Below are 15093 nucleotides of genomic sequence, written 5' to 3'. Positions count from 1 at the left end.
TGGGTCTGAGTCCTGGACAACATACGCCCATCAAGAACATCGACTAAACACATTCCACCTCCGATGTCTCAGGCGCATCCTCGATATCAGATGGCAAGATCGCATTCCCAACACCTCAGTTCTCAACTTGGCCAACATTCCCAGCATGTACTTTCTACTCAGTCATAGGCGCCTGAGATGGCTTGGACACGTGCGCCGCATGCAGGATGGCAGAATACCCAAGGATGTCTTGTACGGCGAGCTGGCATCAGGCACACGGGTCACTGGTCGCCCGGTCCTGCGCTTCAAAGATGTCTGTGAACGGGACACGAAGAGCTGCGACATCAACCCCAATGACTGGGAGGAAACTGCCGGCTACCGATTCAGCTGGCAGCAGGCTGTAAAAACAGGCCTCAGGAGAGGCGAGGAGAAAAGAGACACACTGCTTGGCAGACCAAGAGGGAGCGACGTAAAGAAAAAGCAACAAACACATCTGGAGCTGCCACCGCATTCACTTGCAATTGCTGTGGCAAGGATTGTCACTCAAGGATTGGCCTACTAAGTCGTTCTAGGCGCTGCAAAACCTACAGCTGACCTCGTAAGGCGCAAAAAAAGAATTGTCTCTCGAGACACAAAGGCCTGTGATGTGTGTGTGAGTTGGGGAGCGGTAGTCTAGCAGTTAGCGCGCTGCGATACGAACCTGACGACCCGCGTTCGATTCCCGCTCACGGCTAACACCAGTGACGATTATCTGAACCGGTCATGGGCCTCCCCTAGGTCGACGCAGCCTCAAATGAGTACCTGCTGCGATGTGTAAACATCGCCACGAGGGAGACAAAGGCGGCCGGGAGTGGTGTTGGCGACTCACCCCGTCGTGTGCCATGCCGGCCTTCATAGGTGTTCGCTAACAGCACTTGCCCCTACAGTCTGTTAAGGCTATACGGGGGATCTTTGTCTTTGGTATAGTTTGAATAGTAAGGGGCACAGGTGGTGCTGCATCGGCCAGTCATCTCATTCAGTCGACCCATGCCAAGCTGATGGTTCCGTCCCGTGACCTCCTGCCAGCGGGAGTTCGACACTTCACGTGGCCTCAAAGTGCACTTAGCCTGGCACAAGCACCGTGGTGACGTCACCGCTACTTCGTGGCGATTAGCGGTGGTTGTTGTATAGTAGTAAAGTAAAATAGTGTGGTGTATAGTGTAGTGTGTGCACAGCATGTCATACCTGTCAACCCCTAATCAGTGCCCCTACCTTATTACAGACCAGTTCAGACCTTATTGGTGACCCCTATAAATCTCAACGTTCATCCTACAAAGCCCCATCACAAGGGAGAAACGCAAACAAATAGACAAACATTATTAATTTATTTTGCCCGTATTGAAACGGCGTTACGCTGTATTTGCCCCCCCCCCCTCCACCCCCCACCCCCCCACGCAAACACTCAACGTCCCTGTACATTGTCGAACTTCTTTCGCACCGTACGTGCGGCCAATCGGCAGCTGTGGCTAATCGAGAGTGGGTCCCGCGCGCGTTTCTTCAGCGGCTGCGGTGGCTGGCGCGTCGCCCAACACTCCCCCGCGTCTGCTCAACCCCATCGACCTGGTACGGGCCCAGGCGGGCCGCATGCTCTCGTTCCGCGTGCCTGACGACACCTTCTTCGACGCCGAGGACGGCGACGCTGCCCGGCTGCGTCTCTCGCTCGTGCCGGCCGAGTCGCATCGTCATCATCATCCTCATCATCATCCTCCTCATCAGCAGCATCATCAGCATCATCATCGTCCTCCTCATCATCATCATCATCATCCTCCGTCGCAGCAACAGCAGCAGCCTCCCTCGTGGTCGTCGCCGTCATCATCGTCGTCATCATCATCGTCATCATTGTCGTCATCATCATCGTCATCATTGTCGTCATCGTCGTGGGTGCGCTTCGACGCCCGGGCGAGGGCCATCGTCGGCGTCCCGCTGGGAGGCGACGCGGCGCGTCCCCCGCAGGAGTTCGTGATGGTGGCGCGCGACGCCGGCGGGCTCGAGACGCGCGACGCGTTCGTCATCGAGGTACGTACGCACGTGTGTGTACGTGTGTGTGTGTGTGTACGTGTGTGTGTGTGTGTACGTGTGTGTGTACGTGTGTGTGTGTGTGTACGTGTGTGTGTACGTGTTTGTACGTGTGTGTGTGTGTACGTGTGTGTACGTGTGTGTGTGTACGTGTGTGTATGTGAACGTGTGTGTGTGTACATGTGTGTGTACGTACGTGTGTGTACGTGTGTGTGTACGTGTGTGTGTACATGTGTGTGTACGTGTGTGTACGTACGTGTGTGTACGTGTGTGTGTGTGTACGTGTGTGTGTACGTGTGTGTGTGTACGTGTGTGTGTACGTGTGTGTGTACATGTGGAGAGCGATAGTGTAGCGGTTAGCGCGCTGCGCTATGGACCTGGCGACCGGGATTCGATTCCCGCTCACGGCCAACACCAGTGACGATTATCTGAACCGGTCTCGGGCCTCCCCTAGGTCGACTCAGCCTCAAATGAGTACCTGGTGCGGTGTGTAAACATTGCCACTAGGGAGACAAAGGCGGTCGGGCGTGGTGCTGGCCACCCACCCCCTCGTGTACCGTTCCGGCCTTCATAGGTGCTCGCTAACAGCACTTGCCCCTACAGTCTGTTAAGGCTATATGGGGGATCTTTGTGTGTACGTGTGTGTACATGTACGTCGTTGTGTGTGTGTGTCGAGCTTCTTTCGCACCATACGTAGCCAACCATCCTCATCAGATGTGTATGTATGTGTGTATGTTAAACTTCTTCCGCACCATACCTTGCCAACTGCATTAATTGGAGGTGTATGCATGTGTGTACGTATGTTGAACTTGTTTCGCACCGTACGTAGCCAACCGTGTTCATCGGAGGTGAGCGGCGAGTGAGCCTCCTGCTATCGGTCGCTTGGTTCGTTTTGTTTTGCGTGCAGACGTCCTCCCTGCAAATCGCTGAGCTCGAAACCGTCAAGCGTCTCTCCTCCCCTATAGTTCAGACCAAAAAAAATACTTATTGGACCCGTGGTGGCAAAGTCGAGTAATGATTTTTTGTACACATATTCTGATATTATAACCTTTTTGCGGAGTGGCAGCTTAGTTGTAGTTACCGTGACTTTTCTACCCATACCCGATGTCAGGCGTCCGGAACGATGAAATGGGCATTATTATTATTATTGAAAAACTACCTAGACCAAAGCCAGTTACTGTGGGTGCAAAAACAGGTTTCCTGCGAGAAAAAATAAAACAGCTGCTCATTTGGAAATGTTATCGTGCATTATTTTACTCCTGTTGGTGTAACAAATCAAATGGCACCATTGAAGTTTTGCTACCTTGGGTGGTACCGATATCTTGTCTGGCCCAAGGACTACCTACTCGCCCATCCTAAAACATGAAGGGGAGACGACGCTTTTGGTCCGCCTATTTATTGTTGATATTTTCCACAACGACACTCGTGCTTGTCTTGAGGTAAGAGCGGAAAGATCAGAGGAAAGGCTTTTGCCTTCGATACTCTTATATATATATTTATATTTCACGGACATTTTTTTCATCAGCGCAGTTATTGAAGGGAACGCGTCGCGGTTTTGCCACTTGTCCTTATTCACCAAAACCCCAAAAAGACAAAGATCCCCCGTGTAGCCTGCACAGACTGTTGGGGCAAGTGCTGTTAGCGAGCACCTACGAAGGCCGGTTACGGGGAGCGGTAGTACAGCGGTTAGTGCCCTGCGCTACGAACCCGGAGACCCGAGTTCACGCTCACGGCCAACACCGGTGACAATTACTTGAACCGGTCCTGAGCCTCCCCTGGGTAGACTCAGCCTCAAATAAGTAACCTGGTGCGGTGTGTAAACATCGCCACTGGGGAGACAAAGGCGGTCGGGCGTGGTGCTGGCCACCTACCCCCTTGGGTGCCGTTCCGGCCTTCATTGGTGCTCTCTGACAGCACTTGCCCCTACAGTGTGTTAATGCTATATGGGGGATCTTTGTCTCGTCATGAAGGCCGGCACGGCACACGAGGGGTTGCGTGGCCAACACCACGCCCGGCAGCTTTTGTCTTCCCAGTGGTGATATTTGCACACCACACCAGGTACTCATTTGAGGCTGAGTCGACCTAGGGGGAGGCCCAGGAACCAAGTTCAGATATTTGCTGTCACTGGTGTTAACCGTGAGCGGGAATCGAACTCGGGTTCGCCAGGTTCACTCCCGCCACACTGCCGCTCCCTAACAAAACCCAACGCAGTACCACACACACACACGCGCGGGCACACAAAAAGCCCACGTTGTTTTAATCTGGCATGAAACATTCAAACGCATGACCCTCCAGGAGAAGAAGAAGAAGAAACAAACAAGGAATCCGTCTTCAGACTCGGCGAGGCTTTCCTGGGTACACAACGACAGATTATAAATACCTTTACAACTCGACAGCTTAACCCGAACGTCCCGTAGAGCCCGACGCTCCCGGCAAAACAGAACTATAAAAAAAATGACAACGCTCATTCGGGCAAGCGTCACGACGGAAGGCGGTGGGTGCGTCGGGCAGCCTTCGAGTTCCCCGGGCCTCCGACTCCCCCGGTGCCAAACACCTTGCAGTGAATGTCAGGCTCATCGGAACGGACGCCGCCAAGAGTCTTTGTTTGACGCTCGTCCATCAGAGGGGTTCGTCGCCAGCGATCGGCCGGCGATGATGGCTGATTTGGCGGCGCGCGCATGAGCTCCTGTTTTGTGATTGCGACAGAATGCAGTGGCTTAGCGGAGTCAGGCTAACAGAGGGAGGAGGATGCGAGGGGGGGAGAGTTGTGGGGGGCGGGGGATTTATTTCTCATTTTCTTCGGGAAGAAATCCATCCTGAATGAGGGTTAAGGTGGTTCTGTGGCTAACGCGTTGACTTTGACTGTGAGCCATTGGACCAAAGATGCCTTATTTGTCCGCTGGCGGGTTGGCATATTCCATCGTGGATTTTGTCGACGCATTTTATGTCTACACATCATAAATATGCATGCTAGCAAGTTGACCGGCGGTAGTGGGTTTTATTTATTCTCCCCCTTCTTCTTCTCATGGAAAAATTAAAAGATTCCTAAAGTAGGCTGACATCGGAGCGTGTGCAATAGAGAATATCAGTCTGTATTAAACAGAAGGGTTTTATATGCCAAGCATTCTACTCATGGTGGACACTACATATGGTGCACACTGCTCATGGTGGACACTACCCATGGTGATAACTTCCTATGGTGGATACGAGCCATGGTGAATACCACCATGGGAAGTGGTAGACACTTCCCATGGTGAATACCACCCATGGTGGACACTCCCCATAGTGATTTCTTCCCACACTAAACCATCACAGTAGAGCCCCAGGTTATTTGCCACCGTACTTTTATTCTCATTATATTTCCGCAGAGCTAGAATTGCCGCGATTGGAAGGCATCAAAATGTCAGTGTCGAACCAAAACTTGATGGGACGGCTTCCGCTGTTCAGTCCGCGGTGACTGGGATTAGGTGGTCAATTCGTTGCACCTGAGAAGCCGACTTCATCAGGGGCGGCTGCTCCCATTTGAACCCAGGATGTCGGCCATTACATTGCTGACCGCGAAGTCAAATTGGAGAAAGGCAAAGTGCTCGGACGAAAAAAAAACACACACGCACGGGGAAACAATAGCTCGAAAAAGAGCACAATTTATAACCTTCTCCTACTTGCTGTGCTTACTTTCTACATGGCACTCATTCTCATTTTAATTCCGATACGTGGAATTTATCCAATTTGAGTGCAGGACATTTTTTTCTTTTTTTACGCGATGTAATTGTTTTTTTTTTGTTTGCGTATGGCCGTGACCGAGACTGAAACCATCAACTCGCTCCACTCAGCCAACCCGGGACTCGAACCGAGCCTGTCGGCGGTTCCCAGCCTTAGCCTCTCCTCTCTAACGCCACCGCCCGTCCTCCCGCTCGCTCGCCCGCTCCTCTCTCTCTCTCCTCTCTCTCTCCTCTCTCTCTCCGCCCGGTGCGGCCCACCATCCCCGCGCGCCAGGTCCTCCCGGCCCTGCGAGAGACCCCATCGCACGTCTTCTGGCTGACGCTGCGCGAGCCGCACGCCGCCTTCGCCGCAAACCGCAGCCTCGCCGCCGCGCTCCTCTCCAAGGTGGCGTCGTTCTTCGGCGACCGCGACGCCCGCAACGTCGCGCTGCTCTCCCTCGCGCCGGCGCCCGCCGACGCCGTCGAGGACGAGCGCGGCCGCGGCGGCCGCGGCCGCCACCGCGGCCGCGGCCGCCACGGCGGCGTCGGCGGGCCCGCCGAGAGCACGCGCGTCGCTTGGTTCAACGTGTCGCTGGCGCACGGACTCCGGTGCCGGTGGGGCGCCATCGCCCGGCTCGTGCGCCGAATGGGCGCCGGTGGGCAGGGCGCGCCCACGCCCGGCTTCTTCTGGGCGCTGCTGCCCGAGTTCTGGGTGGAGCGGCTGGGCGACACGGAGCTCCACGGCGCCTGCGACACGGGGGCGGCGGCGGCGGGGGCCGGCGGCGCCGCCGGTGGCGGCCGGGCGGAGCTCGCCGGGGGAGAGGTCACGCGCGTTCCGCTGCACACCAGCGAGCTCAGGTGCGAGAGGAGAGAGCCGGCGCTGGTAGGCCGGCGACACGCAACGCGTTGTGAATTGACACACATATACACACACACACACGAGTGTGTGTATGATTGATATACGTACGGTATATTTGTAGCTACGTTAAAGGTTTTTTTTTTTTGGGGGGGGGAGGAGGAGCAGATCCCGTAAATATATACAGGGTTGCTTAAAAAAATGTTAACACGTATACGGGACTATCGTTGTTAATGGACAAAGAACTGATAATGCACTGTAACGTGATAACAAATGTAATTTTTATTTAAAGCTTTCGTGACTGCAGGGATTCATATTTTTGGTTCTTTCGGTAAAGTCACGTAGAAGGGAAACAATAAAATAATAAAAAATAGAATTGTTTTTTATTGTTTTATATTTTTTTACTATTTTATCGTTTCCCTTCTACGTGACTTTACCGAAAGAACCAAGAATAACAAATGTAATTTTAATAGCTTCTAAATGTCAAAGAGTCTCCCCACTCGTTCGCCATCGTCGTCAACGCGTGGCCTGGAATCTTCTCCAGGTGGTCTCCAGAGCCCGGAGGCGGCGGCACATTGTCACGCGGTGTTGCTGCGAATTCTCCGAAGTGTTAACATCTTTTTGAAGCGCCCCGTGTAAACGTCTCTCGACACGAATATAATTGAACATTCTTTCTCAGTCCACTGCCGGGTGACGTTCTCCCCCGTGCCACGTCAGCCCTGGGGATCGCTCCACCGCACTTGACCACACCACTCGGTGTGGTTGGGTGGTGGGAGGGTCGGTGGTTGGTGGTGGCGTGGGTGGTGGGGGTTGGTGCGGGGGTGGTGGTGGGGGGTGTGGTGGTTGGAAGGTGGTAGTGGGGGTTGGTGGTGGTGGTGGGGGGTGTGGAGGTGGTGGGGGGGGGATAGTGGTGGGAGGTGTGGTGGTAGGGGGGGTTGTGGGGGGGGGTGGTGATGGGAGGTGTTGGGTGGGTGGTGGGGGGTCGTGGTGGGGGGGTGATGGTGGGGGGCTGGTGCCGGGGTAGTGGTGGGGGTGAGTGGTGTGGGGGTGATGGTGGCGGGTTGGTACGGGAGTAGTCGTGTGGGTGGTGGTGGGGGTAGTGGTGGGGGTTGGTGGTGGGGGTTGGTGGTGGGGGGTGGTGGGGGAGGGGGTGCGGGGGAGTGGTGGGGGTGGTGGTGGGGTGGTGGTGGGGGTTGGTGGTAGTGGGGGGGTGCGGGGGGGTGCGGGGGTAGTAGTGGGGGTGGTGGTGGGGGGGTGGTGGGGAGGGTGGTGGGGGGTAGTGGTGGGGGGGTGGCGGGGGGTAGTGGTGTGGGGTGGGGGGGGTAGTGGGGGGTGGTGGGGGTGGTGGAGGGGTAGTGGGGGGGGTAGTGGGGGGGTGTTGGTGGTGGGGGAGGGGTGTGGGGGGTGTCCTGGACCGGTCCGGATATCGGTCGCCACAGCCTGCCCGTAATGAAACTCGGCGACCCACAAATTGTTCACCTCGCATCGCCTTCCCAGTCTATGAATATTAGTTTGTGTGTTTGTGTGTTTGTGTGTGCAGTCATCGGTGACCAGGGCTCAGACCATTCAAATGTTTTGTATTCGAGAGCCCATTTTAAGCCATTTGGTGATGGAATTCAAATCCAAGACCTCAGCCTTGCTGGCTCATTGCTCCGATACAACAAGCATTAGAATACCCCCCACTCCCACTCCCCCCCCCCCACACACACCCAGCTCCCCACACCTCAAGCCACACAAGCGCCTATTTATTTTCCTGTTTCAAATTCAGTTCGGTCCTGCTTTAGGGGGGGGGTGCGGGTGTGTGGAGAAGATAACATCAACCATGAGGCCGACTCCGACCGACAGATTGACAGGCAAGCAGCGCGGACCGCACGGCGTTGAACATCGGCATCCAGGAGCCAGCGGCGGATCCCGCTGAGTCAGAGGCAGGCGGCTGCTTTGCCGCTTAACCGCCGTGCGTGCCGTGCGTGCCCGCAACGTCGTGTCGACGTTGCGTGAAAAAATAACAATCGGAACATCACGAGGGGCTGGCGGGCGGGCGGGCGATGCCGTCAACGGCAAACCGAAGCGAGCGGGCCGCCTAAAAATTATTCGTCCTCGGAGAAGTCCAATTAACGAGCGGTGAGAATTCATTATAACCTGGGCGCACCGCCGATCCGTCTCGCGCAACGTTGCGCCGAACGTTCTCGGATTCGTAGTCGGTATTTTGTTTTTGGGAGGGCTAGTTTGTCCACGCATGGAATAACCGTAGCCCTCCACCACCCGACGGAGCCATACAAATGAGGTTTGTCACGCCGTGGGCAAAGATAGCGATTGACTTGATTTGTTTTTATTTCGTCAGCCGAACCGGAGGAACACTGAAAAGCGAGGGAACTGTTGACAAAGTATAAAATCGGCACAAGTCCGCTTCCTTCTCAACATCACCCCCCCCCCAACACCCCCCCACCCGCCCCCCTCCTCCTGCGATTTGCCGAGGAAACAAATAATTTTTGACATTTGCCCCCTTCCGCGACGTGATTCGATTGGCTCCGTCCGGTGGTGTGAGGGTTTATATATATGTAAAAATGTGTTCATATATAAAACAAAATTACGTTATACTCTGCACGACGGTGTAACCCAAGCGAAACTAATGCTGATCGTTAAAACATTAGTCGCGACAGCCGTCGTGCGAAGTTGAACAGAGGCTCGCCCGGGCTCCTCCACCTGCTGAGATTTTAACTACAAACTACAAACACAACTATTTTTTTTTTTTATATTTCACCAGGTAAGGCCCCGCTGAGCTTTACAGCTCTCTTTTTTCAGAAGCGACTTGGCTACCACAAATTATAGCGCGACGAAGTGGCGGCTTAACATCATCGTGCGGAAATTTATAGCAGCCAATTACTCCGAACGCTCGGTGATTTTTAATGTGGAGGGAAAAACCGGAGGACCCGGAGAAGAATCAACGCGACCACGACCTCCTGCAAACCAGGCGAGGGAGTTAACATCTTGCTGCAACGACATCCCAGTTTATAAAATTACTGCCGAGACGACAGAAGAGATACGGAGTTAAGTTCAGCACCTGGAGATGAAATATCACATATTCATACATCATATATGTCATCGCAGAATAATCGTGTAACATAACATTTCCAAAAAATATGATGATAATTACGATAATATTGTTGTTATTATTATAGAGGTGAAATGTAGAACACATTGCCTCTTGTGCCAGGGCGACCCGGGCTAGGGCCGAGAGGCGAGAGACGCTGTTGGACGTAGCGAGGTGGCAGGAGAGAGATGCGGCCTGTGGAGAGACATGCGGGAGATTATTGGCTTTGCTAGCCGTGTTTATTCGTGCTTGAATTTGAGTGGATATTTGATGAACGTATATCGTTTAATAGGGAACCCGGGGCGGGGGGGGGGAGACGGAGGGGGAGGGGGGTTGGGTGGATGAGGGGGGGGGCCTTGAACGTATTGGGGCCCCAAGACTCCGGATTCTAAGACGATCCGGAAAGTAAGATGCCCCCTAAATTTGTGTGGCCGGTGTCAAGTCAACGAAGTTACACAAATCTGGACTCACGCAATGACAAAGGTCCCCCGTGTAGTCCTAACAGGATGTTGGGGCAAGTGCTGTCAACGAGTAGCAGCACCTATGAAGGCCGGCACAGCGTACGAGAGGGTGGTGGGGGGGGCCACCACCACGCCCGACCGCCTTTGTCTCCCCCAATAGCGATGTTTACGCACCTCACCAGGTGCTCATTTATCAGAATCTTTATTTCGACTCTTCATTCAAATCCAGCCTCAAGGCGCAAGTGTTATTTTTTTAGGGGCTTTTTCCATCTCTTTAACAATTCGTTTCGCGATTTGATCTGCGTGCATTCCTATTGCTCCCCACCGCACCTTGCAAGCTCCACGTGAAAAATCACTTTTTTAATTTTTTTAGAACAGTGAATATTTGTTATCATCAATATTATAATTATCCCAAAAGTTTGCCGTACAATACACGTTTGCATCCCCGTGTCGCTTCGCATCTCCTACGAGCACGGTCGGCTACGTACGGCGCGAGAGAATGTCAGCATGCGCGCGTGCGTACGTACGCACGTTACAGTCTCGTTAGTTGCAGGGATCGCTGGAGGCTCCGTCGCCGGTGAAAGTTCCAAAAGGATTGCAAATGAGCATCTCGGAAGGGAACGTGTCCTCCGTTAGAAGGCAGCGTGACGGGCATCGAGGAGGTGCTAGGGGGGGGGGGGTGGTGATTGGCTCGTGGCGCATCGACGTCCGGCCAGGTGGCTCAGCGGGGAGAGTGAGCGGCGTGCGCTCTTCAGAAGTGAATTTCCACCTCTGCTGGGAGCGTAGCTCGTCGTTTAGACGCTCCGTAATATGAATTTAAATATAATACTGGGTGGCCGAGTGGCTTAGAGGCCAGGAGAGCTGTCCGTGGCGAACCCAGATTCTCTGTTGCAGTGAGTTGATCGTCTCGACCCGGTCGACAAGTGGCTGTTGATAAAAAGTAATCCGTGAAAAAGTGTTTTTTTTTTGTTATTATTTTAGCAGGATTTCATCTGAGAAATAAACAACCCATCGGCTCGTGACAATCACGTGGCAGAGTGTGGGAAGGGTGCGCCTCCTTCTGTGCAAGAGATGGAAAGAGCCGCCTGAAGAAGCATTTTTTTAATTTTATTTTTACACGTGCTCTCGTTTCGCTTCTCTGCGAGATTCTGTGACTCTTGTTCATCTCGGGGGACGCGATGTTGATGGCACGTTTCGGATATATAAAAAAAAGAAAATCTCAAACAGAAAATTCCTAACGCGCGCACACACACACATATATATAAAAGACAGAGAGAACACCGATTCAAAATTCACTCGGCTCCCAATTCTAAAAACGCTGTCATACAAATCAGCCGCAATTGCGCTGGCAGGAAAAACATGGTAAGGAGCCTGGGAGGGGGTTGAGGAGAGCGGGGGGTGGAAGGGAGTGGAGTGAGCCCAGCTGGTGGTGATGGGGAGGAGAGGGGGGTGGGAAGAGTCGGAAATCGCTGGCCCTTTCCATCAACAAATATCCAAGGCTCGTGCGCGAGCACCAGGCAATGTACCTGCCAGCGTGTCGCCGTCGCCGCACGGACGACTCTGAGCGATGGCGACCAGCGGAGAGAGCAGGAGAACTGCGCAACGGGTGAGATTACTCATCATCAACAGCAGAGATATTAGTCGACCACAAGGCCCCCCCTCCCCATCCCCCAATAGATGTACGGCAGAGTGGGTGGAGGGTGGTGGTGGTGGTGGTGGCGGGGGGCGGGAAGGAGCGCGCTTCCAAGTCAAGTCTTTGAAATTCGCAATGTCCCGCAGTTAAATTACACAGGCGACGAACGGAGCATCAGATTTCCGAAGCTGAGATAAGGCACGCACGGAGAGGCAGGGGGCGGCGGCGGTGGTGGTTGCGGCGGTGGTGGTGGTGGTGCTGTGAAGAGCTCATGAATATGAGTCTTCGCACATTCGCATTTTAGACGGGGAATTTCCATTTAAATGAAATTGAGGAAGAAGGCCGCTCTTTAAAGTTTTTTTTCCCCATCCCACTTCTTTCTTCCCGTGCCCATCTCCTTCCCCCCTCCCAACAAGCCGGCCTCAAGGGCTCCCATTTAAAAAAAACCATTTGCCCCCCAGTGACTTCTACAGCAGCATCCAATTCTCTCCCCCCAGCCCCAGCCCCACCTGATGACCGAGATGACAACTGAAGCCCAGCGATATGTATATATATATAGATATATTACCACGCACATTAATCAAATGTGATCGTCCATTCGTCGATCGTTGAGGTTCGTTGAAGCGCTTTTCTCAACGACAACAAAAACTGGGGGGCGGGGCAGGGGGGTACTAGGTGGGGGGGGGGGGGTTCACGTGGTTTTTGCGACACCGTGGCAAATCGTTTCCGTAATTTCCCAATTTTGCGATTGTCGTCATGATCGTCGTCATGACCGTCGTCAATTATTATCACGATTAATATTTTGTTATTGCCACGCCGACACGGAGAGAGAGAGGGGGGCCGACACGACACGGGGGGGGGGGGGGTAGGAGGCTGTAAACCCGCGGCACCGCGCCAAACCGGAGCGCCCACCCCCCCGGTAGCGGGGGAGCGTGGACTTCGTCTCATCGAATCGGCCCCATCGGCCAACCTTCCTTCCTTGCTGCCTTCCTTCCTTCCTCGCTCTCGTCCTTTCGTCCTCCCTTCCATCCCAGCGATGCGAATCCGGCTACAGTTGGCACGCTCCCGCTCGAGATTCCGCCGACACGAAAAATTCAGTCGCGGTCGCCGGGACCGACGCCGCATTCTCTCGTTTCGAGATGCGGGTCATGACACCGTCGCCGCCAGAGTCACTTCGTGGCCCTTCGCCGTAGCTGGGCGCAGCGAGTCGACCGATCGGGGGGGGGGAGGGAGAGGGGGGGGGAGGGCCGCGTTTCCAAAATAAATCGCTCAAGGCCGCATTTACGCCGGTGAAAGAAAAATAAAAGGGGGGAGAGGGGGGCGGGGGGGCTCGTCCGACCGGCTTCGGCGTCTGCGCATCCCGTGTTGTGCGCGCGTCCACCCGTCCACCTTGTTATTCCGGCAGCTAAAGCAAAGCGTCAACGTAAAACTCGCACCACCTTTCGAGGCGATGGCGCCGTGCGGACTCCAGCAGCCGTTTGGCGCGGACGCGCACCGGAGTCCTCGGATCCGAGGCTGGAGAGTGGCTCGGACGGGCGACCGCCGTCTGTAAGCCGATCGCCGCCGCCCGCGTCGCCTGCACGTGGCGGGCACCTGGGGGCACGGCGCCACCGTAGCAAATTCCGCACCGCTCGCACCGTGCCACAGCTCCCCCACGCAGTCGACGCTCCCCGGCCTCTCTGTGAGCCGCGTCGACATCAGAAGCCCCCCTCCCCCCCCCTCCCCCAATATACCCGTCTCGCCGAATGAATTCCACGCCGCTTGCCGCAGGTCGTGGCTCGAGACGGTGCTGCCGGCCCTGGTGGTCTCAACGCTGCTGCTCGTCGGCGGCGTCGTCGCCGCCGCCGCCCAGCACCGCCGCTGCTGCCCGCGGTGGCGGTGGCGGCGGCGGAGCCGGCGCACGGACCGCGTCCGCCCGGCCGCCCCGCGCCGCGTCGTCCGCTGGGACCTCGCCATCAACCGGCGCGTGCTGGCGCCGCGCAAGGCCGCGCTGCTGCCCCGCGAGCCACGGTCCCCGCCACTCCTCCGCGCCGCGACCAACCCCGGCTTCCTCCCGCCGCCGTCGCCGCCGCCGCCGCCCCGGTACCAGTTACCGCCGGCGTACGGCCGGTCGAGGGCGACGAGCATCTTCGCGGTGCTCGACGGCGCCTGCAGCTGACGTCCTCCGCTGGGGAGACGCCGGCGGTGCCGCGGAGGAGAGAGAGGAGACGCCGGCGTCGGGGTGGATGCCGCGGGTGGAGGAGAGAGAAGAGATTGCCGGCGCTGGGGTGGAGGAGAGAGAGAGGAGGCGCCTGGCTGACGGTGCCCGGGCCGACGCGACGCGCCGGCAAAACGGGACGCGAGGTGGCGGTGAATCAGGTCCACGGATTCTGGTCGACATTCTCGATCGGGTTCAGTGAGACACCGCCCCGGTCGATATTCCTGGCCAACCAGAACAGCGGGTCAACGGATAGCACATTTTAACACACCACCTCCGACTTGAGTCCTCCGCATCTCCGATTTAACACGGTTGTCTAACGTACGGTGCGAGAAAAGTCCAAGAGACATGTACATACATACACACACACACGTGTACATACATACATACATGTACGTTGAAGTTTTTTTTTTAGCGCACCGTACGTAGCCAACCGTGCTAGGCGGAGGTGCGGGGGAAGGACAACAAACTAAGCGCACGAAGCATCTCTCCGGAAATGAGTTTTACATCTGTGAACAAGTGAGTTACTGACGAGGTGACGCGAGGCCTACGGGACACGGGGCTGACGGTCCATGCCAGGGGGGTTTGGCAACCTGTCTCAAGAAGAAGAGTCATACTCGTTGGTTTGTTCCGGTAAAGTCACGTAGAAGGAAAATAAATGAAATGATAGAATGATAGAATGCGACGTTTTCGATTGCAGCGCAAGCAACCGTCATCGGCTAGGCAGAGCCACAATTTTGTTTGAGTTATTTTTTGTCCCTCTTTGACCAAAAAATTGTTCAGGAGCCGCATCTCGCACGCGCGTAAACCTCTTCTAGACGGGCGCAAAAGCGGCGGCAGGAAATAAAACTAATTTGGCGATGTAATAAACTCCCCCCTATTTATAAGAGGTTTTTTTTGTTTTTGTTTGGGTTAGATCGCGTAAATGTAAAGATGTGTCGTTGAAAAACCCGCCACCGCCCGACACGGCCAACTAGTGAGGGTTGTCACGTAAACAGAACGTGGCCAATTCCGTCACTAGTACAGCAACACCGGTGCGTTGGAGAGCCAAGCCACAAACATTTACAATCTGAGTACGACGTTTCGCCAGTAATTACAACCGGCTTCATCAGGCGACAGC

The 15093-nt window shown here is 55.1% G+C and overlaps 1 protein-coding gene across 1 annotated transcript in view; it reads left to right on the top strand.

Annotated features, from left to right (window-relative positions):
- The window catches only part of LOC116952744 (uncharacterized), a 164244-nt gene extending 149384 nt beyond the window's left edge, over window positions 1-14860 (top strand). The window contains exons 6-8 of the mRNA XM_076074481.1: window positions 1520-2034; window positions 6031-6593; window positions 13547-14860. Coding sequence (XP_075930596.1) covers window positions 1520-2034; window positions 6031-6593; window positions 13547-13934 — 1466 coding nt within the window. The 3' untranslated portion in view covers window positions 13935-14860. The remainder of the gene's footprint in view (window positions 1-1519; window positions 2035-6030; window positions 6594-13546) is intronic.
- The last annotated feature ends 233 nt before the right edge of the window (window positions 14861-15093 follow it).

The sequence above is a fragment of the Petromyzon marinus genome, chromosome 48, assembly GCF_048934315.1.
Source record: "Petromyzon marinus isolate PM22_M1 ecotype Great Lakes invasive population chromosome 48, UKy_Petmar_22M1.pri1.0, whole genome shotgun sequence".
NCBI classification, from domain to species: domain Eukaryota; kingdom Metazoa; phylum Chordata; class Hyperoartia; order Petromyzontiformes; family Petromyzontidae; genus Petromyzon; species Petromyzon marinus.
Note: the sequence above shows the minus strand (reverse complement) of the source record. Positions and strands in the feature narration are given on the sequence as shown.